Source organism: Chlorocebus sabaeus, chromosome 21 (genome assembly GCF_047675955.1).
Source record: "Chlorocebus sabaeus isolate Y175 chromosome 21, mChlSab1.0.hap1, whole genome shotgun sequence".
Classification (NCBI taxonomy): domain Eukaryota; kingdom Metazoa; phylum Chordata; class Mammalia; order Primates; family Cercopithecidae; genus Chlorocebus; species Chlorocebus sabaeus.
Window position 1 is genome coordinate 121438847 of NC_132924.1, and position 15599 is coordinate 121454445.

General features: G+C 39.7%; 1 protein-coding gene across 1 annotated transcript in view; it reads left to right on the plus strand.

The window, feature by feature from the left end:
* CNTNAP2 (contactin associated protein 2) overlaps positions 1-9623 on the plus strand; it is a 2242274-nt gene extending 2232651 nt beyond the window's left edge. The window contains exon 24 of the mRNA XM_073009464.1: positions 4101-9623. Within this exon, the coding sequence (XP_072865565.1) occupies positions 4101-4300 (200 nt within the window). The 3' untranslated portion in view covers positions 4301-9623. The remainder of the gene's footprint in view (positions 1-4100) is intronic.
* Positions 9624-15599: the final 5976 nt, after the last annotated feature.

A 15599-nucleotide genomic window follows, 5' to 3' on the forward strand; every position in this document is an offset into this window, starting at 1 on the left:
TTTTTGCTTTTTTTTAAATCAACTTAATTGAGGTATAATACACACCTATAAGTGTAACAGGTCCCTAACTTTTTTTTTTTTTTTTTTTTTTGAGACAGTCTCACTTTCTGTTGCCCAGTCTGGAGTACAGTGGCATGAGCTCAGGTTTAGTAGAGACGGGATTTCACCATGTTGGCCAGGCTGGTTTTGAACTCCTGACCTCAAGTGATCCACTCGCCTCAGCCTCCCAAAGTGCTGGGATTATAGGCGTGAGCCACGCCTGGCCCCAATCTTTTTATAGTTTGTGGTTGGTTTGTCCTATCTAAAAAGTCTACCTACCCAAAAGTTTTGAAGATTTTCAGCTTTCTTCTAGAAGTTGTATCGCTTTATCATTTACCGTTAGGTCTTCAATCACTTCGATTTGATGTTTATAAATGCTGTGAGAGAAGAGTCAAAGCCAGTATTTTCCAAATGAATATCTTGTTATTCCAAGACCATTTGTTGAAAAAAAAGGAAACTATACTTTTCCTCAACTGAATTTTCTTGGCACTTTTTTTAAAGCAACTGACCATATGTGTGTGTGTGTCTATTTTCTAGGCTTTTTGTTTTGTTGGTCTATATATCTTTCCTTACCCAATACTATGTTTGCTTTATTGTTGTATCTTTTTTTGTTGAGATGGGAGTCTCGCTCTGTCGCCAGGCTGGAGTACAGTGGCACGATCTTGGCTCACTACAACCTCCAACTCCCTGGTTCAAGCGATTCTCCTGCCTCAGCCTCCCAAGTAGCTAGACTTACAGGCATGCACCACCATGTCCAGCTAATTTGTATTTTTAGTAGAGATGGGGTTTCGCCACGTTGGCCAGGATGGTCTCGATCTCCTGACCTTGTGATTCGCCCACCTCGGCCTCCCAAAGTGGTGGGATTACAGGTGTGAGCCACTGCGCCTGACCTGTTGTACCTTTATACAAAGTCTTGAAATAAACAATGTAAGTTATCTAATCTTTTTTTGTTTTTCAAAATTATTTTGGCTATTCTATGTCTTTTGCATTTCTATATAAAATTTAGAATCAGTTTACAAATTTCTACCAAAAAAATTGGCTATAATTTAGACTGGGATTGTATTAGACCTATAAATGAACATCTTGACGATATTTAGTATTTCTATCTTTACGTGGTATATCTATACATTTATTTGTCTCTTCAGTTTCTCTCAGCAACGTATTGTGGTTTTCAATGCAAAGTCTTGAACAACTTTTAAATTTGTGCAATTACTATTTTATTAATTTCATTTTCTAAGTGTTTCTTTCTGGCATATAAAAAGTGTAATTGATCTTTTATATCAGCCTCATATTCTGTGACCTTGCTAAATTTGCTGTTAGTTCTTTTTTTGTGATATTCCTTAGAATTGTCTACCTAAACACAAGCATGTTATCTGAGAATAATGAGATTTTTTTTTACTTGTTTCTTTCCAGTCTATATCCTTTTATTGTTTCATTGCACTGGGTAGGATTTTCAGTACAAAAGTGAATAAATGTTGAGATTTGACAATTTTGCATTGTTCCCTATGTTAGGGGAATGTGTTTGATCTTTCACTATTAAATATGATATTGGCTGTAGGTTTCCAATAGATGTCCTTTATCAGATTGAGAAAGTTTCTTCTACTCATAGTTTACTGAAAGCTGTATGATGAATGGGTATTGTAAGTTTTCCAAATGCTTTTTCCACATCTATTTAGATGATCATACTGTTTTACTCCTTATTTGCTTAATGTGGTAAATCACATTGCTTTATTTTTTAATGTTAAACCAAACTTGCATTCTTAGGATTAACATTATCCTAATATATGATCTTTTTTACATATTGCTGGGTTTGATTTCCTAAAATTCTATTTAAAAGAATATTGTGGCCGGGTGTAGTGGCTCACGCCTATAATCCCAGCACTTTGGGAGGCCAAGGCGGGTGGATTACCTGAGGTCGTCAGGAGTTCAGGGCCAGCCTGGCCAACACAGTGAAACTCCATCTCTACTAAAAATACAAAAATTAGCTGGGCGTAGTGGCGGGCGCCTGTAATCCCAGCTACTTGGGAGGCTGAGACAGGAGAATTGCTTGAACCTGGGAGGCTGAGGTTGCAATAAGCCCAGATCATGCCATTGCACTCCAGCCTGGGCAACAAGAACGAAACTCTGTCTTCAAAAAAAAAAAAAAAGAATATTGCTCCACAGTTTTCTTGTAATGTTTTTCTGGTTTTAGTATCAGGATAATGCTGGTCTCATAAAATGAACTGAGTAGTGTTTTCTCCTTCTGTATTTTAAGAAAGATGTTTAGGATTGGTCTAATATCATTAGGTAATGTTTAATAGTATTGTTCGGGTCTTTTAAATTTTTGCTGATTTTCTGTTCAATTGTTCTATCAGTTACTGACAGAACAGTGTTAAAATCTCCAACTATAATTGCAAATTGGTCTAATTCTCCTACCAGTTCTGCCAGTTTTTGCTTCATTTATTTTGTACTTAGGTTTATACACATTCAGAATCATTATGTCTTCTTGATGAATTCACCCTTTTGTCATTATGAAATGTTCTTCATTTCTACTAACAACCTTGTCCTTTGTCTCATATTAATGTAGCTGTTCCAGCTTACTTATGATTATTGTTTTCATATCTTTTCCTACCCTTTTACTTTTGACCTGTTTTTAAAGTTCATGTCTTGTAGACATCATATAGTAGGCATCTTTTTTATCCACTCTGTCTCTACTTCTTAATTGGAGTATTTAGATCAGTTATATTTACTTCTATTTTATCTAGTCTGTATTATTTCATCCAGTATTTTTTTCTTTTTCCTTTTCAGACAGAGTCCCGCTCTGTCACACAAGCTGGAGTGCAGTGGCACGATCTTGGCTCACTGCAGCCTCCGCCTCCCAGATTCAAGCGATTCTCGAGCCTCAGCCTCCTGAGTAGCTGGGATTACAGGAGCGTGCCACCACACCTGGCTGATTTTTATACTTTTAGTATAAGAGACCGGGTTTCACCATGTTGGCCAGGCTGGTCTTGAACTCCTGACCTCAAGTAATCCACCCGCCTCAGCCTCCCAAAGTGCTGGGATTACAGGCGTGAGCCACCACACCTAGCCTGATCCAGTATTTTTTTCATTTCAGACACTGTGTGTTTCACCTCTACAAGTTCCACTATTTCATTTTTTTCCTCTCATTTTGATATTTTCCTTTAAACCCCTGTGCACATTTCTAATAGTTATTGTACTATCCTTGTCTGCTCATTCCATGCTCTGTCATTTCTGAATCTCCTTCTAATTGACTGATGTTTCTTCTGGTCAAGTGACATTTTCCTACATTTTTTTTCTCTGAATTATTTTTCTCTGCAGCTTGAAGTTATTTAGATGTGCTTTAAAGCTTTTTCAGGACAGATCTAGGGTAGTCTTTATTCTAGGCCTATTTTAGCAAATATCTTCAGCATGACCATTCTATAACTGTATTAAATGCTCTGATTGTTCAATGAGGTCTCTTCAATGTGGTTGGTTGGAACATAAACATCTCCCAGCCCTCTGAGCGCTCTGGTTTTTGCCTGGCCTATGGCTTTCATTCTGTACATGCACACGTTAGTGTCATTCTGACAAATTCAGAGACACTTCTGTGCAGAGTATTAGGGTTCTTTCTATACACAGCTCTCGCACGCGCTCTATCTCCCCCTCTCCATTCAGGGAAACCACTGTGCTTTCTTGTGCTGCCCCTCCCTACATTGCTGTCCAAAAATTGCTGGCAGCCAGAAAACGAGGAAAATTGTAGGACTCCTCCTTTTTGTTTCTCTGTTCTCAGACATCATGGTTCCATTCTGCCCGTTTTCTAATGTCTGAAGACTGTCATTTCATTGATTGTGTCCAGTATTTTAGTTACTTTTGGCTGGAAGGGAAGTTACTCCTGATTTTCCTGTTACTCCTTCATGGACAAAAACAGAAATCTTACTTCATTTTTGTTATCTTTGTTGTTTTGGAGTTTGTGTTTTATATGGGAGAGGGCTGTGTCTGAGGGAGCTGTAGTGAAGTGGGGACAGTGTTGGAGGGACACCCAAGCCCTGTCTAACCTCTCGTGCTTCTCCTTTCTCCGCCAGGCGTCATTGCTGTGGTGATTTTCACCATCCTCTGCACCCTGGTCTTCCTGATCCGGTACATGTTCCGCCACAAGGGCACCTACCATACCAACGAAGCGAAGGGGGCGGAGTCGGCAGAGAGCGCAGACGCCGCCATCATGAACAACGACCCCAATTTCACAGAGACCATTGATGAAAGCAAAAAGGAATGGCTCATTTGAGGGGTGGTTACTTGGCTATGGGATAGGGAGGAGGGAATTACTAGGAAGGAGAGAAAGGGACAAAAGCACCCTGCTTCATACTCTTGAGCACATCCTTAAAATATCAGCACAAGTTGGGGGAGGCAGGCAATGGAATATTCTTGAGACTGATCACAAAAAAAAAAAAAAAAATTTAATATTTCTTTATAGCTGAGTTTTCCCTTCTGTATCAAAACAAAATAATACAAAAAATGCTTTTAGAGTTTAAGCAATGGTTGAAGTTTGTAGGTAATATCTGTCTTATTTTGTGTGTGTTTAGAGGTGTTCTAAAGACCCGTGGTAACAGGGCAAGTTTTCTACATTTTTAAGAGCCCTTAGAACATGGGTATTTTTTCTTGAGAAAAGCTGATGTACCTACATAGGGCCCCCAACATTCTCTTCCTTTTGCTTCTAGTCAACCTTAATGGGCTGTTGTAGTAACTAGTTCGTGTTCATATACTATTTCCTTTGATGTCCTATAAGTTGGAAAAGAAAGGGGCAAAGAGAACCTATTATTTGCCAGTTTTCAAGCAGAGTTCAATCTATGCCAGCTCTCTGGCATCTGGGGTTCCTGACTGATAACAGCAGTTGAAGCAAGAGAGTGCATGGCACCTGGTGTGTAACGACACAATCAGCACAACTGGAGAGAGGCATTAAAGAACCAGGGAAGGCAGTTTATATTGGGGTTGTTGGTTTTTCATTGAATTCTACAAGCTAATATTGTTCTAATACGTAGTCTTAGACCAATTCAGTATCTGTAACTATCAGCTGCAATACCATGGTGACCAGCTGTTACAAACGATTTTTTCCTGTTTTATCTGAAACATACTGGATTTATATATGTATAAGCGCCTCAATGGGGAATTAGAGCCAGATGTTATGATTTGTTTGCTCTTTTTCTTTTAAAGTTGTAGCAAACGTATGGATAATTTCTAGTGAATGCATAAATTAGGTTGCGCTTCTTATTTTGCTTTAAGTCTCTGGTAGTTTTTCCACCCCTGTGATAAAATCCTAATAGACCGTGTCCTATAAATGGATGCAACACAATAAAGTTATTACGGTTGTTACTCTGGATGATATGGAAAACACTGCCATGTTTTAAATCAACTACTCCACGTGTTTTTCCATCCAATCACGCTGCTGTGATTCAGGGATCTTCTAAGATGGACACATTTGAACCTCAAGTTCCTCACAAACCTGGTACCTGTTGCTTCTCAGACGATGGACAAGTGTAGTTAGTCACACCTCTTAGTTTAATCTGAAACCTTGACCCAGTTGTGTAACAAATAACTCATTGATTATATTTAAAAATAATACACTTCATGTAAACAAATGGGGACAATGCATCCAAAAATAATCTTATTTTTTAAAAAGATTATACAAAAATTATTTCTAGAAAGACTACCATTTGTGATCATTATATTTCAGGCCTCTTATACTTAATAAGCACTTTTTTAAAAATCTTGAGATCCCACAATTCTGAGTAATTAAATATGATCACTTTTTCCTTCTTTTCCTGGGAGAAATTAAGAGGAGGTTTCAGAGGTATAGATGCTATTGTTCTGATGGCCCGGCTCAATAAAATGGAAATTCTAGTTGGTTAGAATAATGCATTCTTTTTCAAGATTCTCAGTATGCCTAACTTATTGGGGCATGTCAGTTTCTTGGGCAATGGAAAACATTACCTAGAGTTGCTAGTGGCACATTACACCAGTACACAGCACATTCCAAAAGAGACATTGGACCAGTTAATTCCCATGCAAGTCAAGGTAACAGAACAAAAGGGAATCCTGATGCCCTTTTACCATTGCTGGTTGAGCTCAGGCACTGTCATGGACACCCTTAATTTTAAAAGGTTTTAATCATTCTTCTATAAAATACATTTAAAGTGGAAAAACATTTAATATCAATAAATATCAGAACAATGTAACATTTACAAATGAAATATTGAAAGCAAAGGCTGTTTTATTTAGCCAAGATGACTACCATTAGGAGTTACTGTATGTATTGTTGAACGCAAATTTTAAACATAACATTTTAGAAGTGTGTCTGATTTTTAAACCTGGTTTACAGGTATTACTCCTGCACTTACCAAATAATGCCCGATGGAAATTTATTATTTCTTGCAATTCCCACGGTAGCTCTGTTCATTATGCATTGTCAACACTTTTCCTTTTTTCCCCAAAATGAGTAGGGGATTAAAGTCACCCAAAACAGCTTCTGCTACTAAAATGTTCTCATCCTTTCTCCTCCCACAAAAGGTGAAAAATGAGATCCAATCCTCTCACCAAAATTTCAAACCTAGGACACTGGAATGACTGCAGGGATCAGTGGTTCTCCCATATCACCATCAATTAAGACATATAGGATACTGTCTCTCTCTCTTCAAGAGAGTTACAATATGGCCATCAGACAGGAAACCAAAAGGTGGATAAAGTATTAAGTAATTAAGTGCCAAATAAATGCTGGAAATCTTGACCTCTTCTTGGGATTATGAGTTTAACAAAAATCCCTACATCTGCTTATGAAGGCCATATCCAGTACATTTTAAATGGTAAATAATATATTTAGGTGAAGAAAAGGAATTAAGTCTTTCTTCCAACTCTCTCCCTGGACAGCCTAACACAGTGCAGCCTCGATAACCATGACATTCCCACCCAAGCTGTCAGTGCCTAATCCTGCTTTGTCATTCACTTCTCACACAATCTTGACATCTTATATTCCAATACATTATCAAGCAAGCACAAGTATATTGGTAGTAGCCTCTTTAAATAATATGTATAGACAACAACAAAATAGGCTGTTCTAAAGTTTCAGGGAAAGTTAATGGCGGATTTAAGGTTGTGCAGGAAACATCTTCTGTGTATGAAGCAAATATCGATGTTTTGAAAAGATAGGAGATGACTTTGAATGAATGCAAGGTTAGTGCGATTCTAAGCTCTCAAAATAGCAGACTCCCTAGAGTTCAAGAAAGCTGGTCCAGGAGGTTGAAAAGTTGTTTTATTGTTAAATTATTTTCTGGTCCTTCTTAATATTTAAAAATATATTTCCCCTTGTGACTTTCAACCAACTGCTCAAAGAGACTTGTTATGTGGAAGTTTTCATTAAAGAGCTGAAAACAAGAATTTAGACAGCCTTTACTAGAAATGTCCTACTGCCCTGCATTTGACAAACAAGCATCCTTTACTAACAAGAACAGGAATTCAGAGGCACAAGAAAAAGCAATGGCATGAGCCAAAGAGTCTATCTTAATATTACTTTTGAACATCTGCTGAGCAGCCACCATATATGCAGGCTGAGAGCTGGGCACAGACAGAAGCCACTGGAAGCACTTCAGGAACAAGCACACAGCTATGGGACTTGAACATGCAAGTGTTCAGGTCGCGTCAAGAAGTTTTTCTTTCCTTCTATGATGCAATCTGTTCTTTTCGATCCTACTTTTTTCTCTCTTCCTCTCCTTGCCACACTATATCCTGCTCTTACGCAGCGAACATTTTAATGGCCCCTTTATGTCTCATGCCTCCAAACAACACTGAATTTGAAACCCCCCCCCCTTTTCTTTTCACCACTCTGTTGAGCAATTTTCCCAAAAAAAGGCAGCAATTATTAAACTGAATTCAAGTAAGCCAGTCAAAGATAGGTCCTAAATTGCTAGTCCCAATAGAACTACCTGATCCTAAACCAGTGAGAAACAAATAGTAACAATGTCCGCTGCTGACTTCAGCTAAGAATCAATGGCCCCTGCCCACCTCCCCACCAACTTTTCTTTCTTTTGAGACAGAGTCACACTCCGTCACCCAGGCTGGAGTGCACTGGCACCATCTTGGGCTCACAGCAACCTCCTCCTCCTCCCGCATTCAGGCGATTCTCCTGCCTCAGCCTCCCAAGAGCTGGAATTACAGGCACTCGCCATCATACCCGGCTAATATTTTTGTATTTTTAGTAGAGGCCGGGCTTCACCATGTTGGCCGGGGTGGTCTCAAACTCCTGACCTCAAGTGATCCGCCCACCTCGGCCTTGCAAAGTGCTGGGATTACAGGTGTGAGCCACCGTGCCGAACCAGCCCCATTTTTTAAATGATGTTTTGATAAGAGTGGACCCTGAGAATTAGCTGACAGCATCCCCTTTCTCTCCCTGCCTTGGTGTGACCCTCCCTGTGTGACCTTGATCAAGTCCTCAAACTTTTGTCCTGTATTTAAGATGGAGCTCTTTTACCTACTTCATAAGACAGTTGCAAGGTGCCATTGATTCTTGACTGCAAAATACCCTGAAACCCTTATATGAAGGCTTAAGTCAACGGAGCCTAGAGGAAGATTTGTGGCTTACGGTTGAAAGTCACATCAAAAGACAAATGTGGCCACGTTCAGGAATTGGAGACTTACTGGCATGGCTCTACAACTGCTCAATTATTAATCATGCAGACTAACCTGTCAACACTGGGAGATGCCACATAGCAAAAGGACAGAGAAATTAGAATATTTTGTGCAGAAATCCCTAAATTCTCACCTGAATGTAACTTATAGCTCCCTTACCTACTCTTATACATGCCTTCCAACATGCTAGACTGGCTTATACATAGGCCAACACAAAATACAAACGTGACATGTTCATGTAGCCTAGTGGCTCGGTGCCTATTCTCCATGTATCTGCATGGTAATGTTGGAAACTTTAAGTACATTTCTTTCACAGCAGTTTTCTTCATAAGTGGTATATAAATCTCATATTCAATGAAATGGGGGAAATCACGTTGAGAAGTTGGTTTGTTATCTCTCATTGAGCAAAGACTGGCAGGAGATAATAAAAATAAATATAGGCACACACGTATTAATATACAGCACGCATTTACAAGTTTATTTTCCAGATAAAATTGTGGTATAAGAACAGTTCTACCAAAACAGTCTGTACCATTTCCAAGTCTCAGTTAATTTACAGCAACTGCTGCTTTTGGAGATGGCTGTGAAAACATGGAAGTTCCTCTCAAGTAGGCCAAGAAACAGTTCTAGATTTACTGATTCTAAGTTTTATTTTGTCAAGTTTTTAAAATTTTCTGAGCATGGTGACTGCAGAGGTTAGCGTTGTGAAAAGCTGGGCTAAATATTCTTTCTGTAAAGTCCAATAGGATTCCATCCCTATGAAATAACACAAAATTTCACTCTCTAAAAGCAACAGCATGTAAACTAGAATGAAAAAGGAAATTATGTACGTATGCCTAATATTCTTTGTGAATGTCTTTCATTTAACTAAAATTATATTAGAAACCAGATTGATAAATAAAAATTTCAACATAGTTTTAATTATCCTAAAAGTGATTCTTCGTGTTTTGAACCATTTGTTTCTCTTAACAGCAGTTTTCAACCTTCAGCAAAAGTAAGTTCCAAGCACTGAAATATAAGCCTACTGAGAATATCATCTTTCCACAAGCTGTGGAGATATAGTCACTCCTGAAAGACAGCTCTGATTTGGATATGTCCATGGTTAATAGTCTGCCACAAATACCTCCCTGTAAAAAGAGGAGTTTTTCTTGAAGTAGCTTAGTGGACACTGACTTAGGTTAATTTACATACATCTTGATAAAATGTGGTTTGAGTTCAGTTATCTCCAGAATACATTCTGATGCTTATTTGGAATGAGGGAGGAACACTGGATAGTGGGCACATGGATCCAAGCCAGGGAACTAGACAACAAGGACTCGGCATGCATCGGAGGTGCCACTCTGTGTGCTTTTTAGATCTAAGTTATTACTCACACTTGCTAGTTTTCTGCAGTGAGCAGCTCTATGCAAACCACCACCACCCCAAAGCCAAGGAAGCTGAAAGGCCAAAGAAAGAGGCTGAGAATCCAATTTCTCAGGAAGAAACATTTCACAGGGAATTATAAACAGAGGCCATGTCTCAGGCACCCCACAAGACAGATGGTGAATACCTGCACTGTTACCCCCGCCACACCCCCTACTCCCTAGACCCAGGACTTACCCACCACAGGGAAAGGGTCTACAGACTTCAGAAGGGATGTGTAGGACAATTGCTTAAGGAGAGGGTTTACAGTAAGTATGATAACATCAGAGTTGTTTTGACCTAAGGGTGGGATTTATGGTTGTCTTAAGTGCTTTCACATAAGGAACCACAGAGAAAATAAAAACCTTAGAGGCATTCCTGGAGGAACTGGATCTAATCAGAACTCAACATAGCAGATTCACATCCAAGATGAAGTTGCTTTAGCCTCCACACTGGTCTTCAATGACCATGACTATTGGGAAGCCATTTCCTTTTAATCAATTATCAGTGAGGCATCTAAATGTATACCAAGTAAATGTGAATTCCAGTTAAAAGCCCAAGTCCTCTGTTCTTCAGCAATTCCCAAGGCCAATCAATAGCAACTGCACTGCAGTATGTTCAGAAAGCATCAAGTACCAAAAAGATTGGTCATGACTGCTTCATGAATGTGATCCAACAGGTACAGAGAGAATGTCATCAAGTCCCTTGAGAAAAGAAAATCTGCACCATAAAAGTTCTTAACAAATTTTTAAAAGATGAGTCAGCAAGTTGAGGGTTTAACATCTCCAACAAAAGGTTTTGGCCACAATACGCTGACTTCCTTTCTCTGTGCTACCAACAATAAACTGTGTACATACAGGTGTTCCAGGAGGACAGCAACTTTATTTTGTACAAATAAAGGTCCTTCATATCCATGGGTTCTGCATGCACAGATTCAACTGACCTCAGATCAAAAACAGTCAAAAAAAATTGAAATTAACAATGCAAAAATATACAAATTTTAAAAAGTGTATAAGTGCTTCTCAATTTATGATGGAATTGGTTACGTGCTGATAAACACATCATAAATTGAAAATATTGTAAGCAAAAGTGAGTTTTCCACTTAAGATATTTTTTGTTTACCCTGGGTTTATCCAGGTCATAGCCCCATTCTAAGTCAAGAAGTGTACTGAATGTGTATCACTTTTACATCATCATAAAATCAAGAAACCATAAGCCAAACCATCATAAATCAGGGACCTTCTGCATAACTACTATATATACAGTATTTACATTATATCAGGTATTATAAGTAATCTAGAGATTATTTAAATTATATGGGAGGATATGCCTAGGTTATATGCAAATATGTACCATTTTGTATAAGGGACTTGAGCATCCATGGATTTTGGTATCTACAGGGAGTCCTGGAACCAATTCCCCACGAATACTGAGGGACAACTGTATTTGTTTCATTAATGGGTGTGGGGGAGCAGAGAAGGATAGGAAAGGAAGTTATAAGAAACTCACAGTCTCTGCAACTGGCAGATGAGGAGTTTGTCTCTGGTGCCTATGCCACCAGGGCCCTGGGTTTCAAGCAGGAAGTTATATTGAAGAAAATATGTCTAGTTTTACACTAGTTATGACATGGCATAACAGACAAAGTATAGAAAAGAGGAAATAACTGTGCTATTTTTCAATAAGGGGTTTATGTCCTCCCAAATGAACTTAGGTACAAAAGCTAACTCTTTAAAGAAAGAATTATGTGAGTAACCATTAGCATGTGTTTACCTTTTTTTGGTCACTTTGAAAACCATGAATTCAGTAAAACCTGGGCTGAATAATCCCTGCACCTGAAGATTCTGTTCTACCAGCAACCCCCTCTTGTACAAACACACCCAACGTGCTACAGAGGACCATAGCTCAAAGCAGTTTTGCCATAAAAAATGCAAGTTTTCTTTTCTCATAATGTTTTCATGATCTTTCAATTCATCTTACTTCATCTTCTGGATAGATGGTAAGTAAATAAGTCTCTAGGGACAGGAACTAAACTCTATGCCAAGTCTTCACCAAAAGAAAGAAACAAATAGCTTATCTTTTTAAGTTCTCTGACCTAACACAAGAAAGTCATTTCTTTTAAAAATATAAATGTAAAATTATAAGATTTAAATTAAAACCTGACAGATGAAACTCAGAGATGAACTTATTTTGTATTCACAAATTGAAAAGTGGAAGATAAAATTCTTAAGTCTAGGAAGGCTAAAATGGGATACAGGGGCAACATTTTAAGTCATGAAAGATGTAAAGAGGGAAAGTGCAAGCTTGCTCCCTAAGACCTCAGGGCTAGAAGCAACTTTTGAAGCCAGAAAGAAGGCACATTTAGGATAAATAAAAGAGAAACACTCCAAAGAGCACCCAGTGTGATTTGTTGCAGGTTAAAAAAATTAAATACAGATTTTTTATATATAAATATATATATAAGTATGCATATATCTTCCCAAAATGACTGAGATTATTTCAATAATTACCCTACCATATGGATTTCAAAGGGGAATCAAGACTATGGAATTCACTTAATAAATATTTGTGGAATATCTTCTATGTGCCTGGCACCATTCAAGACTCTAGGAATCGACTAGAAAACAAGACAGGCACATCCCTTCCAGTTAAAATTCCAGTTAATAGGAACAGAAAACCAAATACCACATATTTTCACTCCTAAGTAGGAGCTAAATGATGAGAATACATGGACATACAGAGGGAAAAACACACACTGGGTACCTTTAGAGGGTGGAGGCTGGGAGGAGGGAGAGGATCAGGAAAAATAACTAATGGGAACTAGGTTTAATACCTGGGTGATGAAATAATCTGTACAACAAACCTCCATGACACAAGTTTATCGATGTAACAAACCTGCACATGTACCCCTGGACTTAAAATATAAGTTAAAAGGACTTGCTGGCAAGATGGCCAAATAGGAACAGCTCCGGTCTGCAGCTCCCAGCAAGATCAAAGCAGAAGACGGGTGATTTCTCCATTTCCAACTGAGGTACCTGGTTCATCTCATTGGAACTGGTTGGACAGTGGGTGCAGCCCACAGAGGGAGTAGGGTGTGGTGTCGCCTCATCTGGGAAGCACAAGGGGTAGGGGATCTCCCCCAGCCAAGGGAAGCTGTGAAAGACCCTACCTGGGAGGAACGGTGCACTCCAGCCCAGACTATGCTTTTCCCACGATCTTCGCAACTGGCAGACCAGGAGATTCCCTCTGGTGCCTACGCCACCAGCACCCTGGGTTTCAAGCACAAAACTGGGTGATCGTTTGGGCAGGCACCAAGCTAGCTGCAGTTTTTTTTGTTTTGTTCTGTTTTGTTTTTCATACCCCAATGGCACCTGGAACACCAGCAAGAGAGAATCATTGACTCCCCTGGAAACGGGGCTGAAGTCAAGGAACCAAGTAGTCTGGCTCGGCAGGTTCCACCCCCATGGAACCCAGCAAGCTAAGATCCACTGGCTTGAAATTTTCGCTGCTAACATATCAGTCTAAGGTCAACCTGGGATGCTCGAGCTTGGTGGTGGGAGGGGCATCCACCACTGCTGAAGCTCAAGTAGGCAGTTTTACCCTCACAGTGTAAACAAAGCCGCTGGAAAGTTCAAACTGGGCGGAGCCCACTACGGCTCAGTAAGGCTGTTGCAGCCAGACTGCCTAATTCCTTCTCTCTGGGCAGGGCATCTCTGAATAAAAGGCAGCAGCCCTAGTCAGGGACTTATAGATAAAACCCCCATCTCCCTAGAACAGATCACCTGGGAGAAGGGGCAGCTGTGGGCACCGCTTCAGCAGACTTAAATGTCCCTGCCTGACAGCTCTGAAGAGAGTAGTGGATCTCCCAGCACAGCATTCGAGCTCTGCTAAGGGACAGACTGCCTCCTCAAGTGGGTCCCTGACACCCGTGTATCCTGACTGGGAGACACCTCCCAGTAGGGGCCGACAGACACCTCATACAGGAGTGCTCTGGCTGGCATTTGTCGGGTGCCCCTCTGGGACAAAGCTTCCAGAGGAAGGAACAGGCAGTAATCTTTGCTGTTCTGAAGGCTCCACTGGTGATACCCAGGCAAACAGGGTTTGGAGTGGACCTCCAGCAAACTCCAGCAGACCTGCAGCAGAGGGGCCTGACTGCTAGAAAAAAAAAACTGACAAACAGAAAGGAATAGTATCAACATCAACAAAAAGGATGTCCACTCAAGAGACCCCATCGAAGGTCACCAACATCAAAGACCAAAGGTAGATAAATCCTCGAAGATGGGAAGAAACCAGCGCAAAAAGGCTGAAAATTCAAAAAACGAGAACGCCTCTTCTCCTCCAAAGGTTCACAACTCCTCACCAGCAAAGGAACAAAAGTGGACGGAGAATGAGTTTAACGAATTGACAGAAGTAGGCTTCAGAAGGTGGGCAACAACAAACTCCTCCAAACTAAAGGAGCATGTTCTAACCCAATACAAGGAAGCTAAGAACCTTGAAAAAAGTTTAGACAAATTGCTAACTAAAACAACCAGTTTAGAAAGAACAAAAATGACCTGATAGAGCTGAAAAACACAACATAAGAATTTCATGAAGCATACACAAGTATCAATAGCCGAATCGATCAAGTAAAAGAAAGGGTATCAGAGATTGAAGACTAACTCAATAAAAAAACGTGAGAAGACAAGACAAGACAAAAAAGTGAAAAGAAATGAACAAAGCCTCCAAGAAATACAGGACTATGTGAAAACACCAAATCTACATTTGATTGGTGTACCTGAAAGTGACAGGGAGAATGGAACCAAGTTGGAAAACACTCTTCAGGATATTATCCAGGAGAATTTCCCCAACCTAGTAAGGCAGGCCAACATTCAAATTCAGGAAATACAGAGAATGCCACAAAGATACTCCTCGAGAAGAGCAACCCCAAGACTCATATCATCAGATTCACCAAGGTTGAAATGAAGGAAAAAATGTTAAGGGCAGCCAGAGAGAAAGGTCAGGTTACCCACAAAGGGAAGACCACCAGACTAACAGCGGATCTCTTGGCAGAAACCCTACAGGCCAGAAGAGAGTGAGGGCCAATATTCAACATTCTTAAAGAAAAGAATTTTCAACCCAGAATTTCATATCAAGCCAAACTAAGCTTTGTAAGCAAAGGAAAAATAAAATCCTTTACAGACAAGCAAATGCTGTCAGATTTTGTCACCACCAGGCCTGCCTTACAAGAGCTCCTGAAGGAAGCACTAAACATGGAAACGAACAACCAGTACTAGCAGTTTTGAAGGGTTTTTCGTGTCTCTATCTCCTTCAGTTCTGCTCTGACCTTAGTTATGTCTTCTACTAGCTTTTGAATTTGTTTGCTCTTGCTTCTGTAGTTTTTTTTTTTTTTTTTTTTTTTTGAGACAGAGTCTCGAATTGCAAAGACCATCTATGCAATGAAGAAACTGCATCAACTAACAGGCAAAATAACCAGCTGGAATCATAATGACAGGATCAAATTCACACATAAC